Below are 24,053 nucleotides of genomic sequence, written 5' to 3'. Positions count from 1 at the left end.
CCCTGGGGAGTGGGAATTATTGACCCCCTCAGAGAGGGTCCGCAACTTGGGCATCCTCCTCGATCCACAGCTAACATTGGAACATCATTAAATATTAGATTTGTTACTGTATATTGTTTTTATTATTGCTGTGAGCTGCCCCAAGTCTGCGGAGAGGGGCAGCATACAAATCTAATAAATAAATAAATAAATAAAATAAAATAAATCACCTTTTGGCTGTGGCGAGAAGGGCGTTTGCACAGGTTTGCCTAGTGCACCAGTTGTGGCCCGATTTGGACAGGGAGTCATTGCTCACAGTCGCTCATGCCCTCATCACCTCGAGGTTCGACTACTGCAACGCCTCTACCTTTGAAAAGTTTTTGAAAACTTCAGATCATGCAGAATGCGGCCACGAGAGCTATCATGGGGTTACCTAGGTTCACCCATGTCTCTCCAACACTCCGTGGCCTGCACTGGCTGCCGATTAGTTTCCGGATGCAATTCAAAGTGTTGGTAATGACCTATAAAGCCCTACATGGCATCAGACCAGAATACCTCCAGAACTGTCTTCTGCCGCACATATCCCAGTGGCTGATAAGGTCCCACAGAGTTGGCCTTCTCAGGGTCCCGTCGACTAAACAATGTTGCCTGGCGGGCCCCAGGGGAAGAGCTTTCTCTGTGACGGCCCTGGCCCTCTGGAATCAACTCCCCCAGAAATTAGAACTGCCCCAGCCCCCCACCCTCTTTGTCTTTCGTAAATTGCTTAAGACCCATCTGTATCACCAGGCATAGGGGAATTGAAATATCTCCCCCAGGCTTATATAGTTTTATGTATAGTATGCTTGTGTTGTACGGTTTTAATGATGGGTTTTTCAGATGTTTTTAAAATATTAGATTTGGTACATTGTTATATTGTTACTATTGCTGTTGTGAACTTCCCCGAGTCTGCGGAGAGGGGCGGCATACAAATCTAATAAATTATTATCATTATTATTAATTATTAAGCAATCCACACCTGAATTACATATGTGAAAGTATCAGCATGAGGAGGAGGGTATTCCTGTTTTTTTCTTTTTAGTTCTGTTAAGAATCAACTTTGGTTTTGAAATGGATAAAATGTTAATTTAATTTGAATAATAGAAATAAATTAATGCTTTCTTTTGGACTCAGATATGCTTTTTATTAATGCGCTGAGTACAAATCATTTATTCTGTAAAATAAATAGTAGGCTGGAAGTTCCGGAGCCTATGAATGTGCCAGTGTCTTGTTAAATGTGAGTTTTATTCATATGAATAAACCTAAAACTGAAAAGGGAGTAAGTAAAAGTCAATTTAGTACCTATTGTGTCTCATTTCACCTTAGTAGACGGGGAAGTATTGCAATGATGTAGTCTATACTTAATTTACAGTATACACAATTTGTGACAGTTTTTATAACTCCAAAAATTGCACTTAATAAATATGAGAAGATACAGATTTTTTTGATTACTTAAATCTAAATGTTTATTCAAGCTTTCATGAGAAGTTTGTCTTAATTTAAACAGAACGAGGTCCTGCTGTACGCGAGCCACTTTTTTGATGTGGGCTCAAGTGCACATGAGAACAGCCTTAACAACATCCAAACACATTTCATTTGTAAACGAAACCTCTACAAGGTTCACTTCATGGTTTGGTTATTGTAATCAGAACTAAACTAAAATTTCATTTTTCTTAGGTTAAAAATATTTTAAATCTTGATATTTCATATGAAATATATAATACTCAAAACAATTTCTGATTCAGATAGTTCTTAGAAAACCAAACATGTACATTCATATAAGAGAAATATGTATAAATATTTGTAATAAAGTTCACAGAGATATAAAGTAATACTTCTATTTCCCCATTTGGTATTGATGTTATATAGCCATGTTGAGCATATTTGCGGCTATGATTGCTGAGAAAAGGGGGGGGGGAGGTTTGAAACACAGCCTGAAATGTGGCACTTTGCCAGGACACTGAAGAATGGCAAATATGCCACATTTTAACAGCTGGATGCAGAAATATTTCTCTTTAATTTGGAAGGATTTTTTTTTTCACAGTAGGGCAGTCTCAATAGACTGTGAGATCAAAGAGGGTGGGTCTGTTCGATTAAACCTCATATGGCTCCAGGGTGGAGCAAAATGAATGAACTGTCATGCCTTTTTTCTAGTATATAAAGCTTTGCCAAGTGAGAAGTAAAGAAGGTTCTATGGTTTATATAGACCAAACTCTGATAATGGATAGCTCATTCCCCAAAGTTTTCCTCTGATTCAGCTGACAAGACATGCCTGAAGAAGACCCCAGATTGATTGATGGTCCACTTTGTAATGTGGCCTCTGCTACTCTTAGAGATAAGTAGGACAGAGAAAATGTCGAGTAGGCCAGAAGGGCTCTTGGGCAAGGAACATGTTCTGATGTAAACATTCTAATCTCTACAAAAACAGTATGGCACAATACCGAACCAAATCCACACTGAGGGGAGGGCCATTGGTTTCACTACCCAATGTGAAGAAAGAGGGGTGGTTTTATTTTTGCTAATTTCTAAAATGGCAGCTGAATGCAACTTTAAGAATTAGTTGTGTAAGGAAACGTGCTGGTTTTCTAGCTCCCATCTAATGAATGTGAAGAATGGCAGGATGATGGGCTTTTATCAGCATTAAAATATGACTCCAGCTTTTACAACCATTGCTCATTTATTTTATGGGGGAATTTCAGACATAGTTTAGTATATATTTTATTACTTGGACTTTAAACATCATCCTGGAAACTTCACAGCTCATCTGTTGAAAAATATACAAAATTTTTTACAGTGTTTTCATTTTAGAATCTTTGCAAAAGAACTTAAAAATAATAACTATTATATGTAGGTCTTTTTGAAAAAATAAGTCTTCCAAATTTATTTTAGTTTGAAATATAAATCTAGGAAAGAAAGACCCCAACTCCATGATGATAGAGAAGAGTCCTTTTACTACATAAGAACTGAGAGTGACAAAATGAAAGCAAGATCTGAGGCAAAAGGCATATAAATTGCATGTAGAAATAATCCCAAATCCCTCCCCACATAATACCCATGGAAAATGATCCAATCCTGGCACCTGAAGATGTCATATGGGCCTCTACATCTGGTCAGTTGAAGCCATTGACCTTGAGTGATCTGTAAACATGTCCATGCAGCCTGGCAGTATATGATGAGAACTTTTTTCCTTAACTCCTAACCAGACATATGAAGAGACATCTCCAGTACAGCTTCCCCCCTCCCAAATACCTAACCTTCCCTCCTCCCCCTGTTTTTATGGCAGCTGAGGCAAGCAGGCAGCATGGATGGTGACATATACACTTTCAGCAAAGTAGATCTACTAGATCAGTTCTGCAAAAATCTACATTATTAGTAGGTGCAGCAAAGTGCTAGATGTGTCATCATCGGAATATGTGAAAGTCAGATCGGGTACCCTATAGAGAAAATGGTATTTATTTATTTATTTATTTATTTATTTATTTATTTATTTATTTATTTATTTATTTATTTATTTATTTATTTATTTATTTATTTATTTATTTATTTATTTATTTATTTATTTATTTATTTATTTATTTATTTATTTATTTATTATTTATTGAACTTTTATGCCGCCCCTCTCTGAAGACTCGGGACAGCTCACAATATATAATAAAACAATTTATAACATTCTAAATGCAATAAATTAAATATAAAATCTAAAAAATCTAAAAAAAAACCAAAACCATTAAAAAAATCTTTCCCATTTTATGAACTTTCTCTCACACATTCATTGGCCAGGGGGCAAGGATCTAATGACCCCAAGCCTGGTGGCATAAATGAGTTGGAAGGCAAGGAGGGTGGGGGCAATACGAATCTCCAGGTGGAGCTGTGGGTCTCCCACAGAGAAGGCTCTTCCCCTAGGCCCCGCCAATTGACATTGTCTAGTTGACAGGACCTGAAGAAGGCCAACTCTGTGGGACCTGATAGGTTGCTGGGATTCGTGCGGCACAAGGCGGTCCCGTAGAAATTCTGGCCCGATGCCATGTAGGGCTTTATAGGTCATAACCAACACTTGGAATTGCATCCGGAAACCAATTGGTAACCAATGCAGTCCACAGAGTGTTGGAGAAATATGTGCATGTCTGGACAAACCCATGACAGCTCACACAGATGCATTCTGCACAATTTGCAGTTTCTGAATGCTCTTCAAAGGTAGCTCCATGAAGAGAGCTTTGTAGTAGTCAAACCTCGAGGTGAGAAGGGCATGAGTGACTGTGAATAAAGACTCCCTCTCCAAATAGGACCGCAACTGGTGCACCTGGGCAAATGGGGCCCCCTTGCCACAGCCCAAAGATGGTGTTCTAAAGTCAGCTGTGGGTCTAGGAGGACACCCAAGTTGTGGACCCTCTCTGAGGGGGTCAAAAGTTCTCCCCCAGGGTAATGGACAGACAGATGGAAGTGTCCTTGGGAGGCAGCATCCACAGCCACTCCATCTTGTCGGGATTGAGTTTGAGCCTGTTAGCCTATTGAGCCTTTTAGCTGCTCTCTGTCCCCAAAGTGAAACAAGGAGATGAGGTGCATGGGCCAGATAAAAGATTTCTCTATAATGACCAATTTTTCTGTAGTGAAATTTACAATTGTAATTAAATTAGAAATAATACTTCATATAAGTGTTTTTACAGTTTCATATATAGCTCCATAGCTGGTGCCAGTGTACACAACAAAATCTTGAGTTGCAGTTACAGTGTTTCCTTGACTTTCACGGGGGATGCATTCCAAGACCGCCCGCAAAAGTCAATTTCCGTGAAGTAGAGATACGGAAGTAATTACACTATTTTTGGCTATGAACAGTATTGCAAGACATCCCCAAACACTTTAAACCTCTAAATTACAATTTCCCATTCCCTTAACAACCTTTAGATTATTACTCACCGTTATTACTGGTACTTACCATTGAAGAAGATATTTAATGATCCTGATATTTATGAACATAATTATGTTAATTATAATTTGGCGATTATGTATGATGGCACGGGTGGGAAAAACGTGTAGAAAAAAACCCCTGAAGTATTTTTTAATTAATTTTTTTTGAAAAAGCGTGGTATAGTCTTTTCGCGAATGTCGGACCCGCAAAAGTCAAAGGAACACTGTATAATGAATATAAAGGATGAGAAACAGAAGGGGCGCCGCACTAGCGACCTGCATACTGGATGTGTTGTGTGCAGGCCACACTCAGCCCAGCTTCTCTGTTGAAATTTTTAGTCAGTTTTTAGCAGGGACTTCCAATACAGTGGTACCTCGACATACGAGTTTAATTCATGCCAGAGCCGACCTCTTATGTCGATCAATTCGTATCTCGAACCAATGCACTGAGATAACTGGAAAAAATGGAATTATTGCGCCACCTAGTGGACGCTCGGCTCCTATCCCGAATTTGAGCTCGGGTGTCGAACAGAAATTTTGCTCGCATCTCTGCTCGTAACTTGGAATACTCGCATGTGGAGCAGCTCGTATCTAGAGGTACTACTGTATTTCACAATTTTTAGTGAGTTTTCGGCAGGGAGCCAGATGCCGTCTGTGCACACACCTGCACCGGCCTCCAGGACTGATCCGGTGGGAAAAGATAAGTGCGGCCCTTTACTGGTGATACCCAAACCCTTTCACCAGCCCTAATTCTGGCACCGCTTTATCTTTTCTTAGTCTCCCCATTCCATGTAGATAATGCTGCTGCTTTGATGTTAATTCTGAGTGGGTTTGAGAATTTAGAAAAGGCATTTTATCCTAAATTTTGTGAAATTCTATACCTCATGTAAGCCAAAGATACTTCACCAGTGTGGCAATTTAGTTAGGAAGACTAAGTGAGGATCCTTAAACAAAGACTCTATTCCAGTTCAGAATTAGCTTCAAATTAATTGATACGAGATCATTTGATGAATTCAGCAACTGACTGAAATTTCTAGGGAAGAGGATTTTATCAGTAACCTGGAATTCAATTCATGCAAAGGAGGATTTCATTTTGCAATTGTTGTGTCCAGAGGACAGTTAGGCCTTGTACCCACCCCATATTCCTTGGGCGGGAAAATACTGCAAGATGATTGGTTGGCTCAGCCTGGCAGCCCGGGATATATATAGCTGCCAGGCACGGCCATGTTGTTGTTGTCTTGTTTCCATTCTGTGAACCGTTACCTTCTGCTCTAATAAAAAGAACCGTTACTTACTCAGAGAGTCTGCAGTTGATTCTTGTAAGGATCTAACAGCAATGATAAAGCTATTCTGTTTCATTGGAGAAATTGCTTGCCCCTTGTCAAGCTTTTAAACTTTAGCCATCTTAATGGGTCTTTAAGAGGAATGGTTCCTATGCACCACTATCTGCTACCAATAGTCTTTGAGGTTTGAGAGGGAGGTGGGTTGATGCTTATTACTAGCAAGAATGAAATTGTCAAGGAGAAGGAGAGGAGGATCTCTTCAGACCGGCTCAGAGCTTTTGCTAACTTTTCTCTCTTTTGTGTAAAGGCTGGGTAAAAGGAAAGAGATTAGTTTATTGCTATGGAGTGAAAATATTATGGACTATAGGAACCTTGCAGTGACTACCAGTCTATCCACCCTAAAATGATTGAACATTATTTAGAACATGTTGCATCTCTCTTCTAGGTCAGATACTGCTAGGGACTTTAACCATGATTAGATGCTTTAGGAAGAGTGTCTGCTTGCAAAATTGATGATATGATAGCTTCATCTCTTTCAGGCTTTGTTGCAGTATTGGGGTGTTTTTTTTTTAGTACAGAAGGAATTATGGCTTAATAGCTGGCAAGTTTATTTATTTATTAAACTTATATGCTGCCCAACTCCTGAGGGACCTTGGGTGGCTTATAACAAAAATTGAACCTCAAAATTGATTAAAAACAATTTAAAACCCACTTATATAAAAAACATACATTCCTTTTTGTGGCCGTTGATCCCATTATAAGTGCTTGGGGTTGGGATTTTTTTAATTTGGTTTCTGCAGGTGACCATACAAAGGTATTTAGTGCAAATTGAGACTATGGAGTGAGGTATATCCATTATCTCAATTCTCTTTTTATAGTTATAGTTTTATAGTTATAGTTCTTCAGGATTGGTTAATAGTTTAGATCAGTGATGGCAAACTTTTTTTTCCTCAGGTGCTGAAAGAGCATGCGCACGTGGTATCATACATGCGTGAATGCCCACACCCATAATTCAATGCCTCGGGAGGGCAAAAACCACTTCCATCTCCCCCCCCCCCGAGGCCCTCTGGAGGATGGAAACAGCCGGGGTGGCACAGCAGGGTAGAGTGCTGTACTGCAGGCCGCTGAAGCTGACTGTAGATCTGTAGGTCAGCGGTTCAAATCTCATCACCGGCTCAAGGTTGACTCAGCCTTCCATCCTTCCGAGGTGGGTAAAATGAGGACCCGGATTGTGGGGGCAATATGCTTGCTCTGTTAACAAAAGTGCTATTGCTAATATGTTGTAAGCCGCCCTGAGTCTAAGGAGAAGGGTGGCATAAAAATCAAATTAAATAAATAAATGAATGAATGAATGAATGAATGAATAAATAAATAAATAAATAAATAAATAAATAAATAAATAAATAAATAAATAAATAAATAACTTCTGGTGGGCCCAGTAGGCTTGTATTTTGCCTTCCCAGGCTCCAAAGGCTTCCCTGGAGTCAGGGGAGGGTAAAAATGCCCTCTCACATACCCCTGGAGGATCTCTGGAAACCATAAACACCCTCTCAGAGCCTCTGTGTGAGCCAAAACTCAGCTGGCCAGCACATATATGCACATTGGAGCTGAGCTTGGGCAACAGCTTATGTGCCAACAGATATGGCACTGCATGCCACCTGTGGCACCCATGCCATAGGTTCGCCATCACTGGTTTATGTTGTGGTTAGCTCTGGCCCAGCTCCTGCCCCAAGTAATGTGCAGGTGGATGTGGGGGAGACATCCACATGCCGCAGGCCTGTTTTGCGTCCGATGGAATCTGCCGATGAAGCCTCCTCTGACCAAGGAAGCGTGAGTGACAGGGAAGAGGGGACTTTGGCAGACAGCCCAGGAGGAGATCAGTCATCTGTATCATCCTTGGATTCTGAACAAGAATTAATGACACATCCACACATGCGTAGAGTGATGCATAGGAGACAACAACTGAAGGATTATTACAAGACAAAATGAGGCCACTTGTGGTTGGGTGGGGCTGCTGTAATTAGGGCTGCTGCTATAAATAGCAGCATGTGGGTTTGGCCATTGTGAAAGTGTATCTGATCACAGTTCTTTAGGAATCGTGTGTTGCTGTTTTCTGGACTTTGTTTGTTGATTTTCCATGTCTTTGAAACCAAAGCAGAGCAACCTGTGTGCGTGTCTCACTTCGTTTGAAGAAGAAGGGGTATGAAGTTTCTTCACAGCTGCTAGCTAAGTACTTAATGACTGCTTAAGGGAAATTGTACAGACTACCCTGTTGTTTTGGGACGAGTGCTCTTTGCAATACAAAAAGAGTACTTAGTTTATTTTGAATTTCGTGATAAAGAAAATTGTTTTGAATTTTCAAACATGTGTGTGTGTGAAATTTGTACCGTTGAATTTTCGGGAGGCTCCTACCAGAGAGCCCGGCAGAACAGTTTAGATAGAGGATTGATTCAACTTCTTTTCAGGTGACTTTTGATAAACTGATTGGTTCATTAAGCTCTGGGATTTTTCTTGACATTCTTGTTTGCTAATGCATCTAGCATACCATTTTTGCTTGGTTTGGAAATACTGGGAATGAAAATGGCATTGTCCAGACTTATACCTCTCAGCTTCTCCTTGTCTTCAAAATTAAATAAGGAGTTGGAATGGGTAAGTAAGAGAAAATAAAATACACTCAAGACAAGTTAGTTCATCATTTTTGTGATACTTTGGGGAAAAATTAGTCACACCAAAGCTGTAGTTGATGGATAGCTGTTGTTACACACCACTGTCTGCAACCAGAAGTACTTTTTTGGCAACAAGAATGAGGAACAAATATATTAAACAATTCTTTAGCTATTAAGTGTTCAGTTTTACTAAGAAACACAAGGAAGATTAGCTACCGGGTAGTAGAGAAATCTAATCACATAAAAAGTGTGAATGTTTGCAGTTACGGTGGTGATGAAAAAAATACCACATTATTTAAAGCAAAAGAAAGCTGAAATTAGATCACAAGATCATTACACTTAATGATTATTTTATTTACAATAATGGCCGAGTTGTCAGTCCCAATTGTAGTCACTAAATGAGGAATTTAGTGGCCACAATCGTAAACTTTCTGATAGCTGCAATGTAAGTACAGTAAGTACAGTATAGAAGGTTTTAACTAGAGAAGTTAAATTTGTTGAAAGGAAGGATTTCTCAGCAGACTGAGTTCTCAGGCAATATCTTCATATGAAGCATACCACCTGGAATGAAAGGGTGCAAAACAGAGACCAAAGCTACACATTTATCTAGTATGGGTGGAATACATACAGGGAGAAAATTCAACATATATTAATTAAAACAAAGAGAGGTCAGCTGGACTTTGATATATGTTTGAACATTTGAAAAGAAAAATAAGTTGCTACAGAATTTCGGAATTTCTAAGCTGCTAAAATTGACATAAGTTTAAGAATATTTGTAATACTGTTAGTCTTCAGCAAGAAAAAATGTTCTTCAACATATGGGTACCAAATGATTGCCTTTTCTTTTGTTCTATTGTTTAACTGATGCCTAAAATTGGCCTTGCTTCTGATGTAGTTCATATAATTATCGTAGTTCATATAATATTGAAGATGTTTGTAACATATAAATGACGTTTCTCCTTTAAAATTAGACATTTTCTGTAAACTAGCTTATTCAATATGTGAATCTATGTAAGATAAGACTCAAGAATTTTCATCAGTCAACTTTTCATATTTCTTTCTCCCTCCCTCCTTCCCTCCCTCTCCCCTCTCTCTCCCTCCCTCCCGCCCTCCCGCCCTCCCCCATTTCTCTCTCTCTCTCTCTCACACACACACACACACATACACACACATACAGAGAGAGTGGGGAGAACCCACAAAAAAGCCGACAAAAACATACCTATATTGTATTTCATGTATACTAATATGTAACACAATTCTTCGGAGTCTTCGGAGAGGGGCGGCATACAAATCTAATAAATTATTATTATTATTATTATTATTATTATTATTATTATTATTATTAATTAAATTTTAACAACAATATAGGTAATTCTCATATTACATCCATTTGTTCAATGATTCCTTTCTGTCATTGAAATTGTAAATATTTTTGCTAAATTCATCTTCAGGAGTTATAAACATTCAGTGTAAGGCTATAGTTTTGTTTTCCAAAGTGTCCTGTTTAAATTTGAGTTCTCAATGTTCTGGTTATTGATATCATTTCTTCAGTTGGATGGTGTGAAGGAATGGTGTCATACAATTCTCCCAGGATGGCTCCTTCTTCTTCCGCCTTATTTTTAAACATTTTGTATCTTGCTTTGGGAAATATGGGAAAGATTTTGGTACAGCAGCAACAACAACAAAATGTTCAGCGAGTACTGACCCTTGTTCAGCCTTTCCCATTCAGATTCCATATGTGTATGCGTGTGTGTTTATATGACAGTTCATTATTTAAGTTTACTCTGTCAAAATAGGTTAAATATTCTTTGGGAACTATGTTGCATCTTTGATGCATTGAAAGCATTCTAAATATAGGAAAGACTAACCTGATAAGAAAAGCATAACAGACTGCTACCACGAAAAATATTTTGTCATTTGTTTCCTCGGGTTTCTGAGGGCATTAATAAGCTGTGAAATCTCACTGCAATAAATTTCTGAGAGTGGCACATAGCAACAGCAAATATGACTGTGGATGATTCATTCTAATGACTTGACATCTGACCTCTTTACAGATATATGACCAAGATGGGACGCTACAGCACTTTATTGATGGTGGGGAACCGATTAAGTCAAGTTGGATGAGATATATTCGATGTGCACGGCACTGTGGGGAACAAAATTTAACTGTAGTCCAATACAGGTAAGGTCTATTTCAGTTTATCCAGCAAATTTATTTTATAATAAATTCAATTTATTTGCAATAATATTTTGTCAAACAAATGTGTATCAGAAAGCAACAACAAGGGAAAAAAATGCCCTGCGAATAGCATATTTTGCTGCAGCAAAAAAATAAAAAAGGCTTTGTAAATTCTCTTACGGTGAGAAGCTGTGCTTACCAGGTTGCATCTAGAGCAGTGGTATGTTGCTACTGCTACGGTACAGTCCTACGGCGGTGATGGGAGGTTCTGCCCACCCACCTCAGATGTTTCTACACATGCGCAAAAGCATCACAAGTGTGCACATGAACTGGTAGCGATGGGATTTAGAACCCATCACTGATCTAGAGGTAAGTATTTTTCTTAAATGAGTGTGAGTAAAAAATTGCACTACAATTTTGTGGTGATTTTCTGTTACCTGCATAATATCAGCCAGCATAAGGAACTTCAGAAAGTATTAAATGTTGTCGTAGCATTCAAGCTTGCAATCAAACTGGGTCCTGTAAAAAAAACCTGTTAGCTCTTTTGTCATTATTTAAAAAACAAGACCAGTGCTAAAATATGATATGATCCAAATAATTGAACTGTCCTGCTTTCCTTTTGGCAGAGGAGTTCAGATTTAAGGCTCCAATCTTAAAAACATTATGTGAACCATATTAGATTAGACTGAAGCTTCATTTATTTACAATATGCATTACTGTATGCATAGTAATTGAAACTAACCTCTATTAGATTCAGGTGCATTTATTCCACATCACCTACTCTTTGTCCCTAAATTCAACAGCTCTGAATTTAGCTTATAGTCCAGAAAATGTATTGCATTTTCCAGAATGATTGTAGAAAACAGCTAGAAAAATGTATGTGTTAATTATGAGAAATATAAGTCTACAATGCATTTATATCTGAGTTTTCTTATCTACAAGGGACACCATACTTGGGTCACAGGATAAATAAAACAATCCCTTGAAGTTTCCTAGTGGCTTCCCTTTGCACCCAACAAAGCTAAAATAAAGCAAATGGAAGAGGGGGGGGGGATGCGGCCAGCCTCACTCAAACTCTACCTCCAGCAGTCCCCAGGTAAATTGAGTTTGAGACCCCTGTGCTATAGTGTATGTAAAATTAGGCAAATTTTAACTGTTTACTGTTAATCCACCACCAATCGCAATATATTATTCTGTCTTTTATTTTTATATTTTACTATTATTATTATTATTATTATTACTTTAATGCTTTTATTTGCTGGTTTGTGACCATAATAAAGATTGATTGATCTCTCTCTTAAATTCAGAAACAAAGATTTGGCACGACTAGGCATTAGGGCAATACTACACAGCTAATATGGCAATTGTTTTGTTTTTTAAAAAATGCATACACTTTTGAGTTGATGAAAATCATTTTTACAGTTGAATAAGAGAATAGGATGAAGAAAAGTAACTTCACAATCCAGAAAATTTTCATGAATGCAATGGTCATCATGCCTTTGTTTTTTTACAACTCAAACATAAAAATAAATTATAGATAATTAAAGGAAAACAACTTGCAAGTTTGGGCCAGTTGTTTCTGTAAGAAGAAATGTTTCAGTATAATATTAGTAAAAGCAGGTTATGGGCCCCTTCACAAAGAGTTAATCCTGCATGTTGATAGAAACATGGACTTGTCTGTGAGTAGTTCCTTCCGTAGGGAAGTGAGGTCAAACAGGTTTGTTCTGTTGGCTGGGCTGTTTTAGTTCTTGGGGGCTATTTCTCTGTGGTTTTAATACCAGCTCTTCTGTTAATGTGGTTTGTTCTTCTTTTATTCACTGTGTTCAGACCTGCTTTGATATATTACAAAACTAAAATGGAAATATAAATACTAAAATGTAAATTAATACATTTTTCATTTAAAAAATAATACATTTTTCATAGCAAAAGTAAAATGTAAATTAATATATTGTTGCCATAAAGAGTAGCATTTACAATGATTGAAGCACAATGGAGAGGTTGTGGGACATAACAGTGCACCGTGTGCCACCTCAGATATGGTGCTAGTGTGATGCAACGCCACCCTCCATGTCTGTCACTCAAGTTCACTAAACAAGAATGTGGATGGTATATTTGTAATTGAGGTATTTTCTGATCTACTAAGACAGTTGTAAACATATGTTGTCCTTATGCAGAGTGTTCTGTCACATCTGATATGCTCTTAGGGGGGAGAGAAAAAAGAGAGAGATGAATGATGTCATACTTCTGCTTTCTCTTTTCAAGAAAAGTGTAGAAGGCTCCTTCTAGTCAGCAGACAGATCTGTTCACATAGGAACACTGTTCCTCCAAAATTCACTGGCTTAAACTGAGCATATTTGCAAGCAAAAATACAAATTTTCAATCAAAATCCAGCCATGGGAAACTATCAAACATCTGTCAATATTAAACAGATCTTATAACTCCCTATTCATTCTGTAATTGTTGCTTAGAGTTTTCACTCTTGATCTGTTTTCCATTGCTTTTTTAAAAAAACAGTCAAAAAAAACAACAACCTGGCATCTATCACCAGGGACTACATCCAAGTGTAAAGAAATAAAAAAACCCAAAACAAAACGTTGGACCCTGAAAATCCGTCTAATTTTTATTGTACATGGATGTCCTCCTCACTGAAAGTCAGATGGTTTAAATTCGTTCTGTTATGATTTGTAATATCTAAATGGAATTTTCTTCAAAGAGCTCTTGATTGATTGACCCTTAGCTGAACATTTTGTTTTTATTTTGAAGCTGACAATAATGTTTGTTGGCATGTGCTCTGCTTCAACTGCGTTGGGACGCCACGAAGCTATCTTTATGAGTCATCCAACCACAATACTAAATACATGTCAGCAAAGGAAATATTATCCGAAAGAGGAAAAATCCCTTTGATGTACTTCAACATGCAGAGATTTCTGCAAGTTTTGGAAGCTCTGTGAGCTTGTAAGGAATGGTGTATGCTTACACTTTCCCCACCCCCTCTTTTTTTGGCTTACTCCTCAGAGACCACCCATTGCTCGAAAACAGTTCAGTTCTTTCAGCACCAAAGTGTGTCATTGGGTTTTAGCACATTCATTTGCTGGGCTGCTGTGTTTATGTTAGGTGAAACCAAACAGAGAGACGAAAAGTTACAAGGGTGAAGTACAAAGTAGACTGTATTTTTTTTTCTCCCAAAGTCAGGAGATGCGGGTGATTTATAACTCTGCCCCAATTTGATTTTTATGTAATGGTGGAAAGAATTAATAAAATGTGCAGCTTGGGTGAATATAGTGGGAGGGGTGGAGCATGAGGGCAGGAAAGAGAGAAAAACTTGAGTTTTTGTCAGATATTCATAGAAGGTTGGGGAAAACGCATTCTGCTTAGCCAGCAGTGCCCTCCTGAGACAGGGTGGCAGTAAGCGAGGAAAATAACAAGATAAATGAAATTTTTGCAGCTGCTCGTAAAATATTGAGAATCTGCACTTTTTTATTGATCTTTATGATCCTGTTGCCAAGAGCCACTTTGCGGTGACAAAATATGTTGACAAGTGCATATCTCACTGCCATGAAAAATGTGGTTAAAGATTCTCCTTATGTCGGCAGTGTTACACAAGAAACAAATTGCACCACTCTGGCCAATTTTTTACAAAGGGACTAAATTTAAGGCTTACCATCCCTGCAAGCTTTTATCTCAGACTTCAGACTTTTAGCAATTCTTCACTGCAGGAACCAGTTCAGAGTCAACTTTTTCAAAACTCCATTTATATCCATGCTTCACATGAGGTGGTGTTATAAATGGCTTTTCCTTACTTCTATGGCTATATCATTCTACAGAGTGCTATTCCAGGTAGAAAGGAATGCTCATCTTGTATTTATTGAATTGCGATCTATCACATATAAGGATATTTATTTGTTACTGTAGCTGGTTTAAGTGACAAACTACAGTGTCAAGATAATAATTTCTCTTTTGGCTCTTAAATGATTACTTTCAGGTTAGTTTTACTACTGTTTGTAGCCCCCTGTTATTGTTTCAGAATACATGCTTTCTTCTAAGAAAATATTATATTAACTATATTATAAAATGATACATAAAGGGAAGTAATAACACAAGAGCACGCAACAGATTCAAACTTAATACGAACCGCGCCAAACTTGACTGTAAAAAATATGATTTCAACAATCGAGTTATCGAAGCTTGGAACTCATTACCGGACTCAATTGTGTCAACCCCTAACCACCAACACTTCTCCCTTAGACTCTCCATGATTGACCTCTCCAGGTTCCTAAGAGGCCAGTAAGGGGCGTACATAAGTGCACTGGTGTGCCTTTCGTCCCCTGTCCAATTGTCTTTCCTTTCTTTCACCTATCTTATATAGTCTCTTCCTTTCATATATCCTCTCCTCTAAGTTCACTTTCACCCTCTTTTATATTATCACATGTCTATTTTCTTCCTATGTATTTATGTATTGGACAAATGAATAAATAAATAAATAAAAATAAATAAGTATGAGTGAATAAAGAAATGGATTACCATGAGAGGCCTGCTTTGTTTAGCTCTTTGTATGGCCATTCCTCCATCCGACTTGTGCAGATTTCAGACTGTGCTAAACACAACGAAGTGGTAGCATGCCTTGATGCAAGCAGATGTATTTGCTTTGAGTAGATATGTATGTGTGGTATGAATGTATGCACACACACGGAGCAAGGGAAAATTGAAACCAAACCAAATAATTTCAACCTATAATACATACATCCTTGCTACTGTTTGAAACAGTTCAACTTTGTTCAGGCTACGAAGAAGACAAAGAAAAGTTGAGTTAAAGAATTCCAGTAAATTAATTATATTAAAATTAAATCTATTAAAAATAATTATATTTTCAAAATGTTCAAAAATATTTAGTTTGCCAGTGTGTTACTGTTATTGGTTCTGTTAGTTTTGTGAAAATACACTTGGAACACTTTGACATGCCAGACAAATGAGTTTGCTGAGAAATTATGGATCTATTATTCAGTTTTGACTATATTAGTGACTTTTTAAAACCTGCAATATTATTCTGGATTTTTCATCAAAAAAGACATGTAACTACCATATTTTTTCAGTATAAGGCGCACCCCCCCCCCCAAAAGAGGGTGAAAATCTAGGTGCATTTATACTCTGAATGTAGCCCTGTCCTCCCGCTCCATACACTGCATTTTTGGGTGGTTTCAGGTGGCGGGAATCCTTATTCCCACATGGACCCTGATTCCCAAAGCATCCCAGGAAAGTACGTTGAAAACTGGGCTTTCTCACAGCAAGGCCTGATAGAGAGGCAGCATGTCTGTCTTCATGGACCTGCTATTTCAGAAACATTATGCCGGGCTTCTCAGCAAGTCCCTGCACCTTTTCTGCCTTGGTTGGAGCCTGTTTGCAAAAGCAGCCCAGGGAACTGCATTGAAATCTTTTTAAATGAAAGTGTTTTCAGGTGGCAGCACCACGACCCCCCTCCTTGATTCCAAAAACAGCTTGTGTGGAGACCAGAAAAGGGCATCACATTTCTAGTTCCATTTTCAGTGCCTGAAAACACTTCCCTCCCCTGTTCCCTGATGCACATCACAGAGCCGCGCACCCTCCTCCTTGTCTGCAGACTCACTTTCTCTTTTCTCCTGGCCAGATCTGCCAGGCAGTGGAGATCGCAGCAACAATATTTTTGGGTGGCAGCCCCTTGCCTTATGCCCCCTGCGCAGCACCTGATTCACCAACTGAGGCCTGACCTCTGCGCTTACCCAGGTTGCTTGCAGAATCAGGGTCCGACAGAAGCTGGCACTGTGTATATTGGGCCTTGCTGCAGGGCAGCCAGGCTTTCAATGCCTATGGCATATGGGGTGTTTTGGGAGTGGAGCCTTTGGTGGCAAGTCTGCCTTCTGCCACCATGAAAATCATACCCCACTCACCCACTCCAGTTAAATGCGTGTAGGGTGATAGGATTTATTTTAAACATATAAAAAGATCTGTGCTGCATGTTATCAAAATCTAAGTGGAAGTGAAGATGTTGGTGATCCTGATGCTGGTAGGCAGAGGCAGATTTCTTTTTTTCCTCCCCCCAAATTTAGGTGCGTCTTATTTATTTATTTATTGGATTTGTATGCCGCCCCTCTCCGCAGACTTGGGGCGGCTAACAACAATGATAAAAAACAACATGTAACAATCCAATTTAATAAAACAACTAAAAACCCTTATTATAAAAACCAAACATACCATACATAACTTGTAATGGCCTAGGGGAAGGAATATCCTAACTCCCCCATGCATGGCGACAAAGGTGGGTCTTGAGTAATTTGCGAAAGACAAGGAGGGTGGGGGCCGTTCTAATCTCTGGGGGGAGTTGATTCCAGAGGGCCGGGGCCACCATAGAGAAGGCTCTTCCCCTGGGGCCCGCCAAGCGACATTGTTTGGTTGATGAGACCCGGAGAAGGCCAACTCTGTGGGACCTTATCGGCCGCTGGGATTCGTGCTGTCTTATACTCAGAAAAATACAGTATTTATTATCTATGTATCCATTTTAAGTCATTGAATGCTAAGAAACAAAATATGTGCCTTTTTATGCCCAGAATATCTCATTTTGAAATGTCATATCAACTATCACCAGCTGGTAGTAGCTCTTTATCTGCCAAGCTATCAGCAGGCAAGCTGGGAGTTTCCATGATGGTATTTTGCTCCATTAGACATTTTCAGGGGGTTAGGGTTATATTCAAAAACTGTATAAGTATGCTAGCTATGGGCTAGGCATGATCTATTTAAAATATATTTGTAAGAAAAACGCTGCAAGCTGGAAAAATATTTGAAACGTATGGTTTTTAAAAATATTTTAAATTGTCTTAAAAATGTGTTGGGTATTATTTAGTATCAGGCATCTTTAACTAATCTTATATTTTACATGACTTTTTGCTTTATTTTTATGCTGTTGAGGGATACTAGCTAGAATTTAGTTCTTTATTTATAACTCAATTTCTATAAATTAAAACAAGGGGAAAATACTGAATTTTAAATAATGCATGACATGCTTTAACACTGTAGGGTAGAAAATATGATGCTTCTTCACACTGAATTTGATTTCTGGTGACTATACGGACACATCCCTACAGTTTCCTTGTTAACAAAACCAAACTACAGTATTTTGCTGTTGCTGCCTTCTGGGATTTTGCTTCCCTCTTTAGCCTACAGACTTTGATGTCCCAATGATATTCCATTGTAATATTAGCCAGATCAGAACCTGACTTGTTTTTTCACACAAGTGGTTAGGAACATGCAGCCACTTGCTGAGACCTATGCATGGTATTGAACTTCAAAGTGCCTTTTATGGTAGCTGCTTTATTACAGTTCAATAGCTGTTACCCATCATCTATTAGCTTTCTCCCATCATTTCTGTATTTATTTTCATCTTAAGATAGTAACGTATATATCCCGAAACTGCTGTTTCAATGAAGAAGAATCAGGTCAGCTAGACGTGTGATACATGGAATTTATTTATTTATTTATTTATTGGATTTGTATGCCGCCCCTCTCCGTAGACTTGGGGCGGCTAACAACAATGATAAAAACAGCATGTAACAATCCAATCCAATACTAAAATAACAAAAAAAACACCCTTATTATAAATACCAAACATACATACAGACATACCATGCGTAAATTGTAAAGGCCTAGGGGGAAAGAATATCTCAGTTCCCCCATGCCTGACGGCAGAGGTGGGTTTTAAGAAGTTTACGAAAGGCGAGGAGGGTGGGGGCAATTCTAATCTCTGGGGGGAGTTGGTTCCAAAGTGCCGGGGCCGCCCAAAGAGAAGGCTCTTCCCCTGGGTCCCACCAAATGACATTGTTTAGTTGACGGGACCTGGAGAAGGCCCACTCTGTGGGACCTAACTGGTTGCTGGGATTCGTGGAGCAGATTTCCAGAATACGTAGCTTTTGATAGGCAAAGTTTTCACTCAGGGATGATCAGGCGGATGCACTTTAATAAAACTATCCTGGACTTCTCATTAATTAATTTATTCTTTGTCTTTTGTCCTATGACCAGATCAAATATATTCTACCGAGCTTGCATGGATATTCCTAGAGGCACTGAGTTGTTGGTGTGGTATAATGACAGCTATACATCTTTCTTTGGAATCCCTTTGCAGTGCATTGCACAGGATGAGAACTGTAAGTGGCGCATTATCAAAAAATAGTATTTCATATGCATCCATGTTTTGTACTTGTACTATGTATGAGCCACGCTGGCACAGTGGTTAGAGTGCAGTACTGCAGTCAACTTCTGCTGACTGTCAGCTTTCAGTAATTTGGCAATTCAAATCTCACCAGGTTCAAGGTTGGCTCAGCTTTCTATCCTTCTGATCTGGGTAAAATAAGGACCCAGATTGTTGGAGGCAATAGGCTGGCTCTGTAAACTGCTTAGAGAGGGCTATAAAGCACTGTAAAGAGTTATATAAGTCTAATTGTTATTGCTATTTAGATTAAAATAGATCCCTATTCCATGAATAGAATCATGTCAACAAACATACATGAATTTTCCACCTTAGATATGAAAAAGTGTTTTAAAGATACTAACTATGGAAAGTAGTTTTTGGGGAGGAAAACAAAGAAAAAAGGCCTCTGCCTCCCAGAAATTTGCCAAACAACAAACAGCAGAGATGATACACACTGTTTACTGTATATTTCTGTGCATTTATGCCGGACCCATAGAAATGGCAAAGAATTGGAGAAATGTACATTATGGCAGTATATTAATCCCAGAAATTTTCTTAAATGTAATCACACTAACTCCTCCCAATTATTTAAATAGATAATACTGTAAACATGACTAAGTGAGGGTTTAACTCAGCTGCCTTATCTTAATACTAAAACAGGACACTGTTAAATTTGAGATTATACAAGGGTCTCCCAGAAAGTAATGCACCACATTTTTTTCTTCAACAATTATTTATTGAACACAATGAAACTTACACACAAGAAAGAATGATGTTTCTTCTACACTCCCTATTTTTCCACGAAATCTCCATCCCTTCTATGGCCTCATACATTTACAAATTGATGTGGCTTTCTGGAAGTATTCTCTGCTATTTAAAAGAAGATACAATAGCACTGGGCCTCTTCAGATCAAGTATTTATTTTAAAAAGCTTCTTCATTTTGTTGTTAATAATAAAGCTTTTAAAATAAGTCTAATAATTTGAACATTTCTATAGGTGTTTATAGTTATTGACTTTCTGTGTAAAGTATGATTGGTATCAATGACACATTGTAAACAAAAACCCCATGATTCTTTTTAAAAAAATGTAGTAATTAGACTATGATAGTTTCAAATTTTGATTTTCTGAGGTGTATAGATATTACAGCAAAGCACAAATGTATTTAAATGGGGATAGAATGGATTTCCATCTCTGTTCCAAATGAGGAAGTGCATGAAATGAAATGTGAGGAGTCATTGATATTATTGATTGCTGGATAAATAATTAATTTTATGGTTTCTGAAATATGCCAATTACATGCACACATGTCAGAATTGCAAACTGTAATTATTTTATATATCTGTTACATTTGAAAAATTGAATTTCATTTACTCACGTTCTCTGTACAATTTTGTATACTGCTCTTATTCTTGCTTACTCAGATATAAATTTTATCTCAGAAACAATTATTCTGGGTGCCATACAATTAAAAAGTATAAAAAACAAATTAAAAATTAAGATTAATTTAAGTGATGGAGTGTGGATTATACCCATCCTACCTATTTTGATAAGTGCTTACTTGAAGAAAATATATAAAAAAATCCTAATTTATTCATCTGCATTGAATTGCCTGCCTAATAAATAGTTTTTCTTTGTGTATATTTCTGTAAATTGTTTGTTTGATACTAATTTTATATACATTTTTCATAATGAGTTTTAAAATTTGCAAAAGAGAAATACTGAAAAAAACCCATGTATAAATGTTAGCTAGGTATATCCAAGACTATTTCACATTTTTATAGTGATATAACTAACTTTGTTCCCATTGTTATAAAAATTGTGATAAAATTCTGAAAATAATTGGTTATTATGGCTTATAAATAAGATTTTCCACTTTTCTTCTGCCTCTGAAAAAGAAAACAACCACAATGGTTAAAATAGTCTTTTTTGCAGTGCTGTTCATCCACTTAACATGATGTTTGTGGCATGAGGAAACACCCAGAAATGAAAACTCAAATGTGTATTGGAGTTCTTTTTTACCATTTCCTGACCATCAAATACAAGACTGCTTATGTAGACCAGAAAAAATTCATATCAATGCTTATCTTCACGATTAGAATTCAGCAATGAAAATACAATGAAAGATATGTAGATTGTGGTGTGCGTTTACGCTAATGGTTTTTTCATATTTCTGAAGGCTGTGTTATAATAAGACGAATTTTTTGTTCCCTCCTCCCCCTCAGTGAACGTTCCTTCAACTGTTATGGAAGCCATGTCAAGACAAGACACTCTCCAACCATTTAACAAAACTAGCAAACCACCCTCTGCCCCTCCACAGCGATCCATAGTCTTTCCACAGACACCATGCAACAGGAATTTCTCTCTTCTGGATAAATCGGGTTCTCTCGAGTCAGGATTCAACCAGATCAATGTAAAGAACCAACGAGTCCTCGCAAGTCCGACATCAACAAGTCAATTAAATTCTGAATTTAGTGACTGGCATCTTTGGAAATGTGGGCAATGCTTTAAGACTTTCACCCAGCGGATCCTCTTGCAAATGCATGTTTGTACCCAGAACCCTGACAGGTAAAAACATGAGCACTCTTTACTTCTCTATCTGCTGATATAGACAACATTGCTTTTGCTTTATCAGGCTGACACTCTTTTCAGCAACAGAACGTTATTAGGAGGAACCTGAGCAGGGCAATTCATCTGCAGCTGTATGAAACATACAGATAATGGCTGTAGGTTAGTGTTATTATTTGTGAAAATATTGGACACCTAAAGACACAGATAAGAGAAAATGGCTAAAAATATAATCTTACTTTGGTACATCTCTTGAAAAGTGGAGGAGGGGGACAAAATAGAAGGGAAATATATGGATATACTAGATGTAGAAAAACAGGTCAAGATAATTAAAAGTCATTTTATCTTTGAGAGATAATATAACTTGTGGCTCAGCAGCTGTCATAGCCATTTCAGGGTTCACCTATGGTGTGCAATGTGTATGAACTTAATTAAGTACTAAGGGGTAATGAATTGGAATTTTTTGCTTAGCACTATTTTTCTTCAGAGCATGCAAAGCCATAAATCGTGGAAAGCTGTCAAAAGGAAATACCTACTCCACTAGTGATGTGGAGGAAAACAGATGCCATTTATTCAATAAACTAATATCCACACCGAAGAAAAATGTTGACTAGATACCTCAGAGTCAAAGTTGGTTGAAAGTTTGTCAATACAGAATTTTATGGCCATGAACTAAGGATGAAATTTAGCTGAACAAGTGAATTAAAATTTCAGGTATCCTGACCGGTGGCCCGGTAGAGATAATGGAACTATTATTTATGAATCAAATCTGGTTTATTTGACAATTGTGATAGCTAGCAGCACAAAAGGCAAAAATCAAATTAACCCAATAAAAATATTGTTTGGGATTTTGTTGTTCCTTAAGTGACAAAGAGGTGCTTTAACAGAAATGATTGAATGTTCTGAACAATCATTTGAGAAACAATCTGCAAATATTGTTCTTGTGATACTTCAAGTGATGAAAAGGAGCCTTAGCAGATTAGGGAGAAGATTTGAAAGTTTTGAAAGCCAATGTGCCATTTTAGTAAACATTTAATATGTTTTCATTGCTGAATATAAATTGTTTATTATTTTATAGGAATCTCATCAAAATACATTAATCATGTTTACTACTATAGAACTGCAGGGTTTTTTTTCAAATAAATATTCTATGTGGGTTTTGCATTAGAACAAGTTACATAGAAACATAGAAGACTGACGGCAGAAAAAGACCTCATGATCCATCTACTCTGCCCTTATACTATTTTTTGTATTTTATCTTAGGATGGATATATGTTTATCCCAGGCATGTTTAAACATGTTTAAAGTTAATAAATGTATTGAATTAGTAAATGTTCATTTCGAAGAAGGGGGAAAAGACCTTTTCAATATTGCTTGAAATTTTCCAAAGCAATTTAAGCTATTCCACCAGGGATCCCAATATATTTGAATGGATGCATAGATCTCTCAACTTTTTTGTTCATTTCAATTACATGAATAGATTGTATGGTGAGATATATGTATTTAATGGTAATTTCTTCACTGAAGTAAATTAGCTAATTTTATAAAGTATTTATGCATGTACTGTAATGTACATCAAATATTCTTTGCCTGTAAGAAATCAGATCTTTGGATTAAAGTCAAATTCATGTTACTATCCTCACTGCATCAAAATGTGCAAAACATTGAGCCATAATTAAAGCATCTACAATAACAATTTTGAGGATTAAAAAAGTAAGATAGCATGCCATTTTTTTCAAATTCAAATGTCCATTGACTTCCACAATTGATTTATTTGCACACTTAATCATGCTAAATTGTAATAATGTTCCTAAGCATGGCCCAACCTATCACTGATTCTTAACTGTAACCTTGTATTAATGCTGAAGCTCACAGTCTTCAAATAGCAGCCATTTACATTGTTTGGCTATAAGATTGGGCATAGTCTGAAGTGAGAGGAAGGAAGAGGTTTTTCATTGTGTTTTACAAAAGAACAATATTTGAATTTATCTGGAGATTCCCCACGTATTAAGGAGATAGAGAAAAACATGGAAGCTCATTTACCTCTACCTCTTAGTAGTAATGGAAATCTACATCAGTTATTTTTACTTTTAGTACTTAAGCAATCCCTGGGGCCGTTTTTAGGTATTACAATAAAAATGTAAGATATGAATAGTCGAAAGCATGCAAGGATAGTAGAAAGTACATCTTTCATTAGTACAGCTAGCTAGTGCTTGTACTTTTTTCA

General features: G+C 37.5%; 1 protein-coding gene across 2 annotated transcripts in view; it reads left to right on the top strand.

The window, feature by feature from the left end:
* The window catches only part of PRDM6 (PR/SET domain 6), a 118,400-nt gene that overhangs the window by 60,523 nt on the left and 33,824 nt on the right, over nt 1-24,053 (top strand). For both annotated transcript variants that reach the window (XM_070736317.1, XM_070736316.1), the window contains exons 4-6: nt 10,924-11,051; nt 19,092-19,216; nt 21,484-21,826. In XM_070736317.1, the coding sequence (XP_070592418.1) occupies nt 10,924-11,051; nt 19,092-19,216; nt 21,484-21,826 (596 nt within the window). The remainder of the gene's footprint in view (nt 1-10,923; nt 11,052-19,091; nt 19,217-21,483; nt 21,827-24,053) is intronic.

This window comes from Erythrolamprus reginae, chromosome 2, assembly GCF_031021105.1.
Source record: "Erythrolamprus reginae isolate rEryReg1 chromosome 2, rEryReg1.hap1, whole genome shotgun sequence".
Lineage (NCBI taxonomy): Eukaryota > Metazoa > Chordata > Lepidosauria > Squamata > Dipsadidae > Erythrolamprus > Erythrolamprus reginae.
The sequence above is the reverse complement of the archived record's forward strand: the minus strand, read 5'-3'. Positions and strand labels throughout refer to the sequence as shown.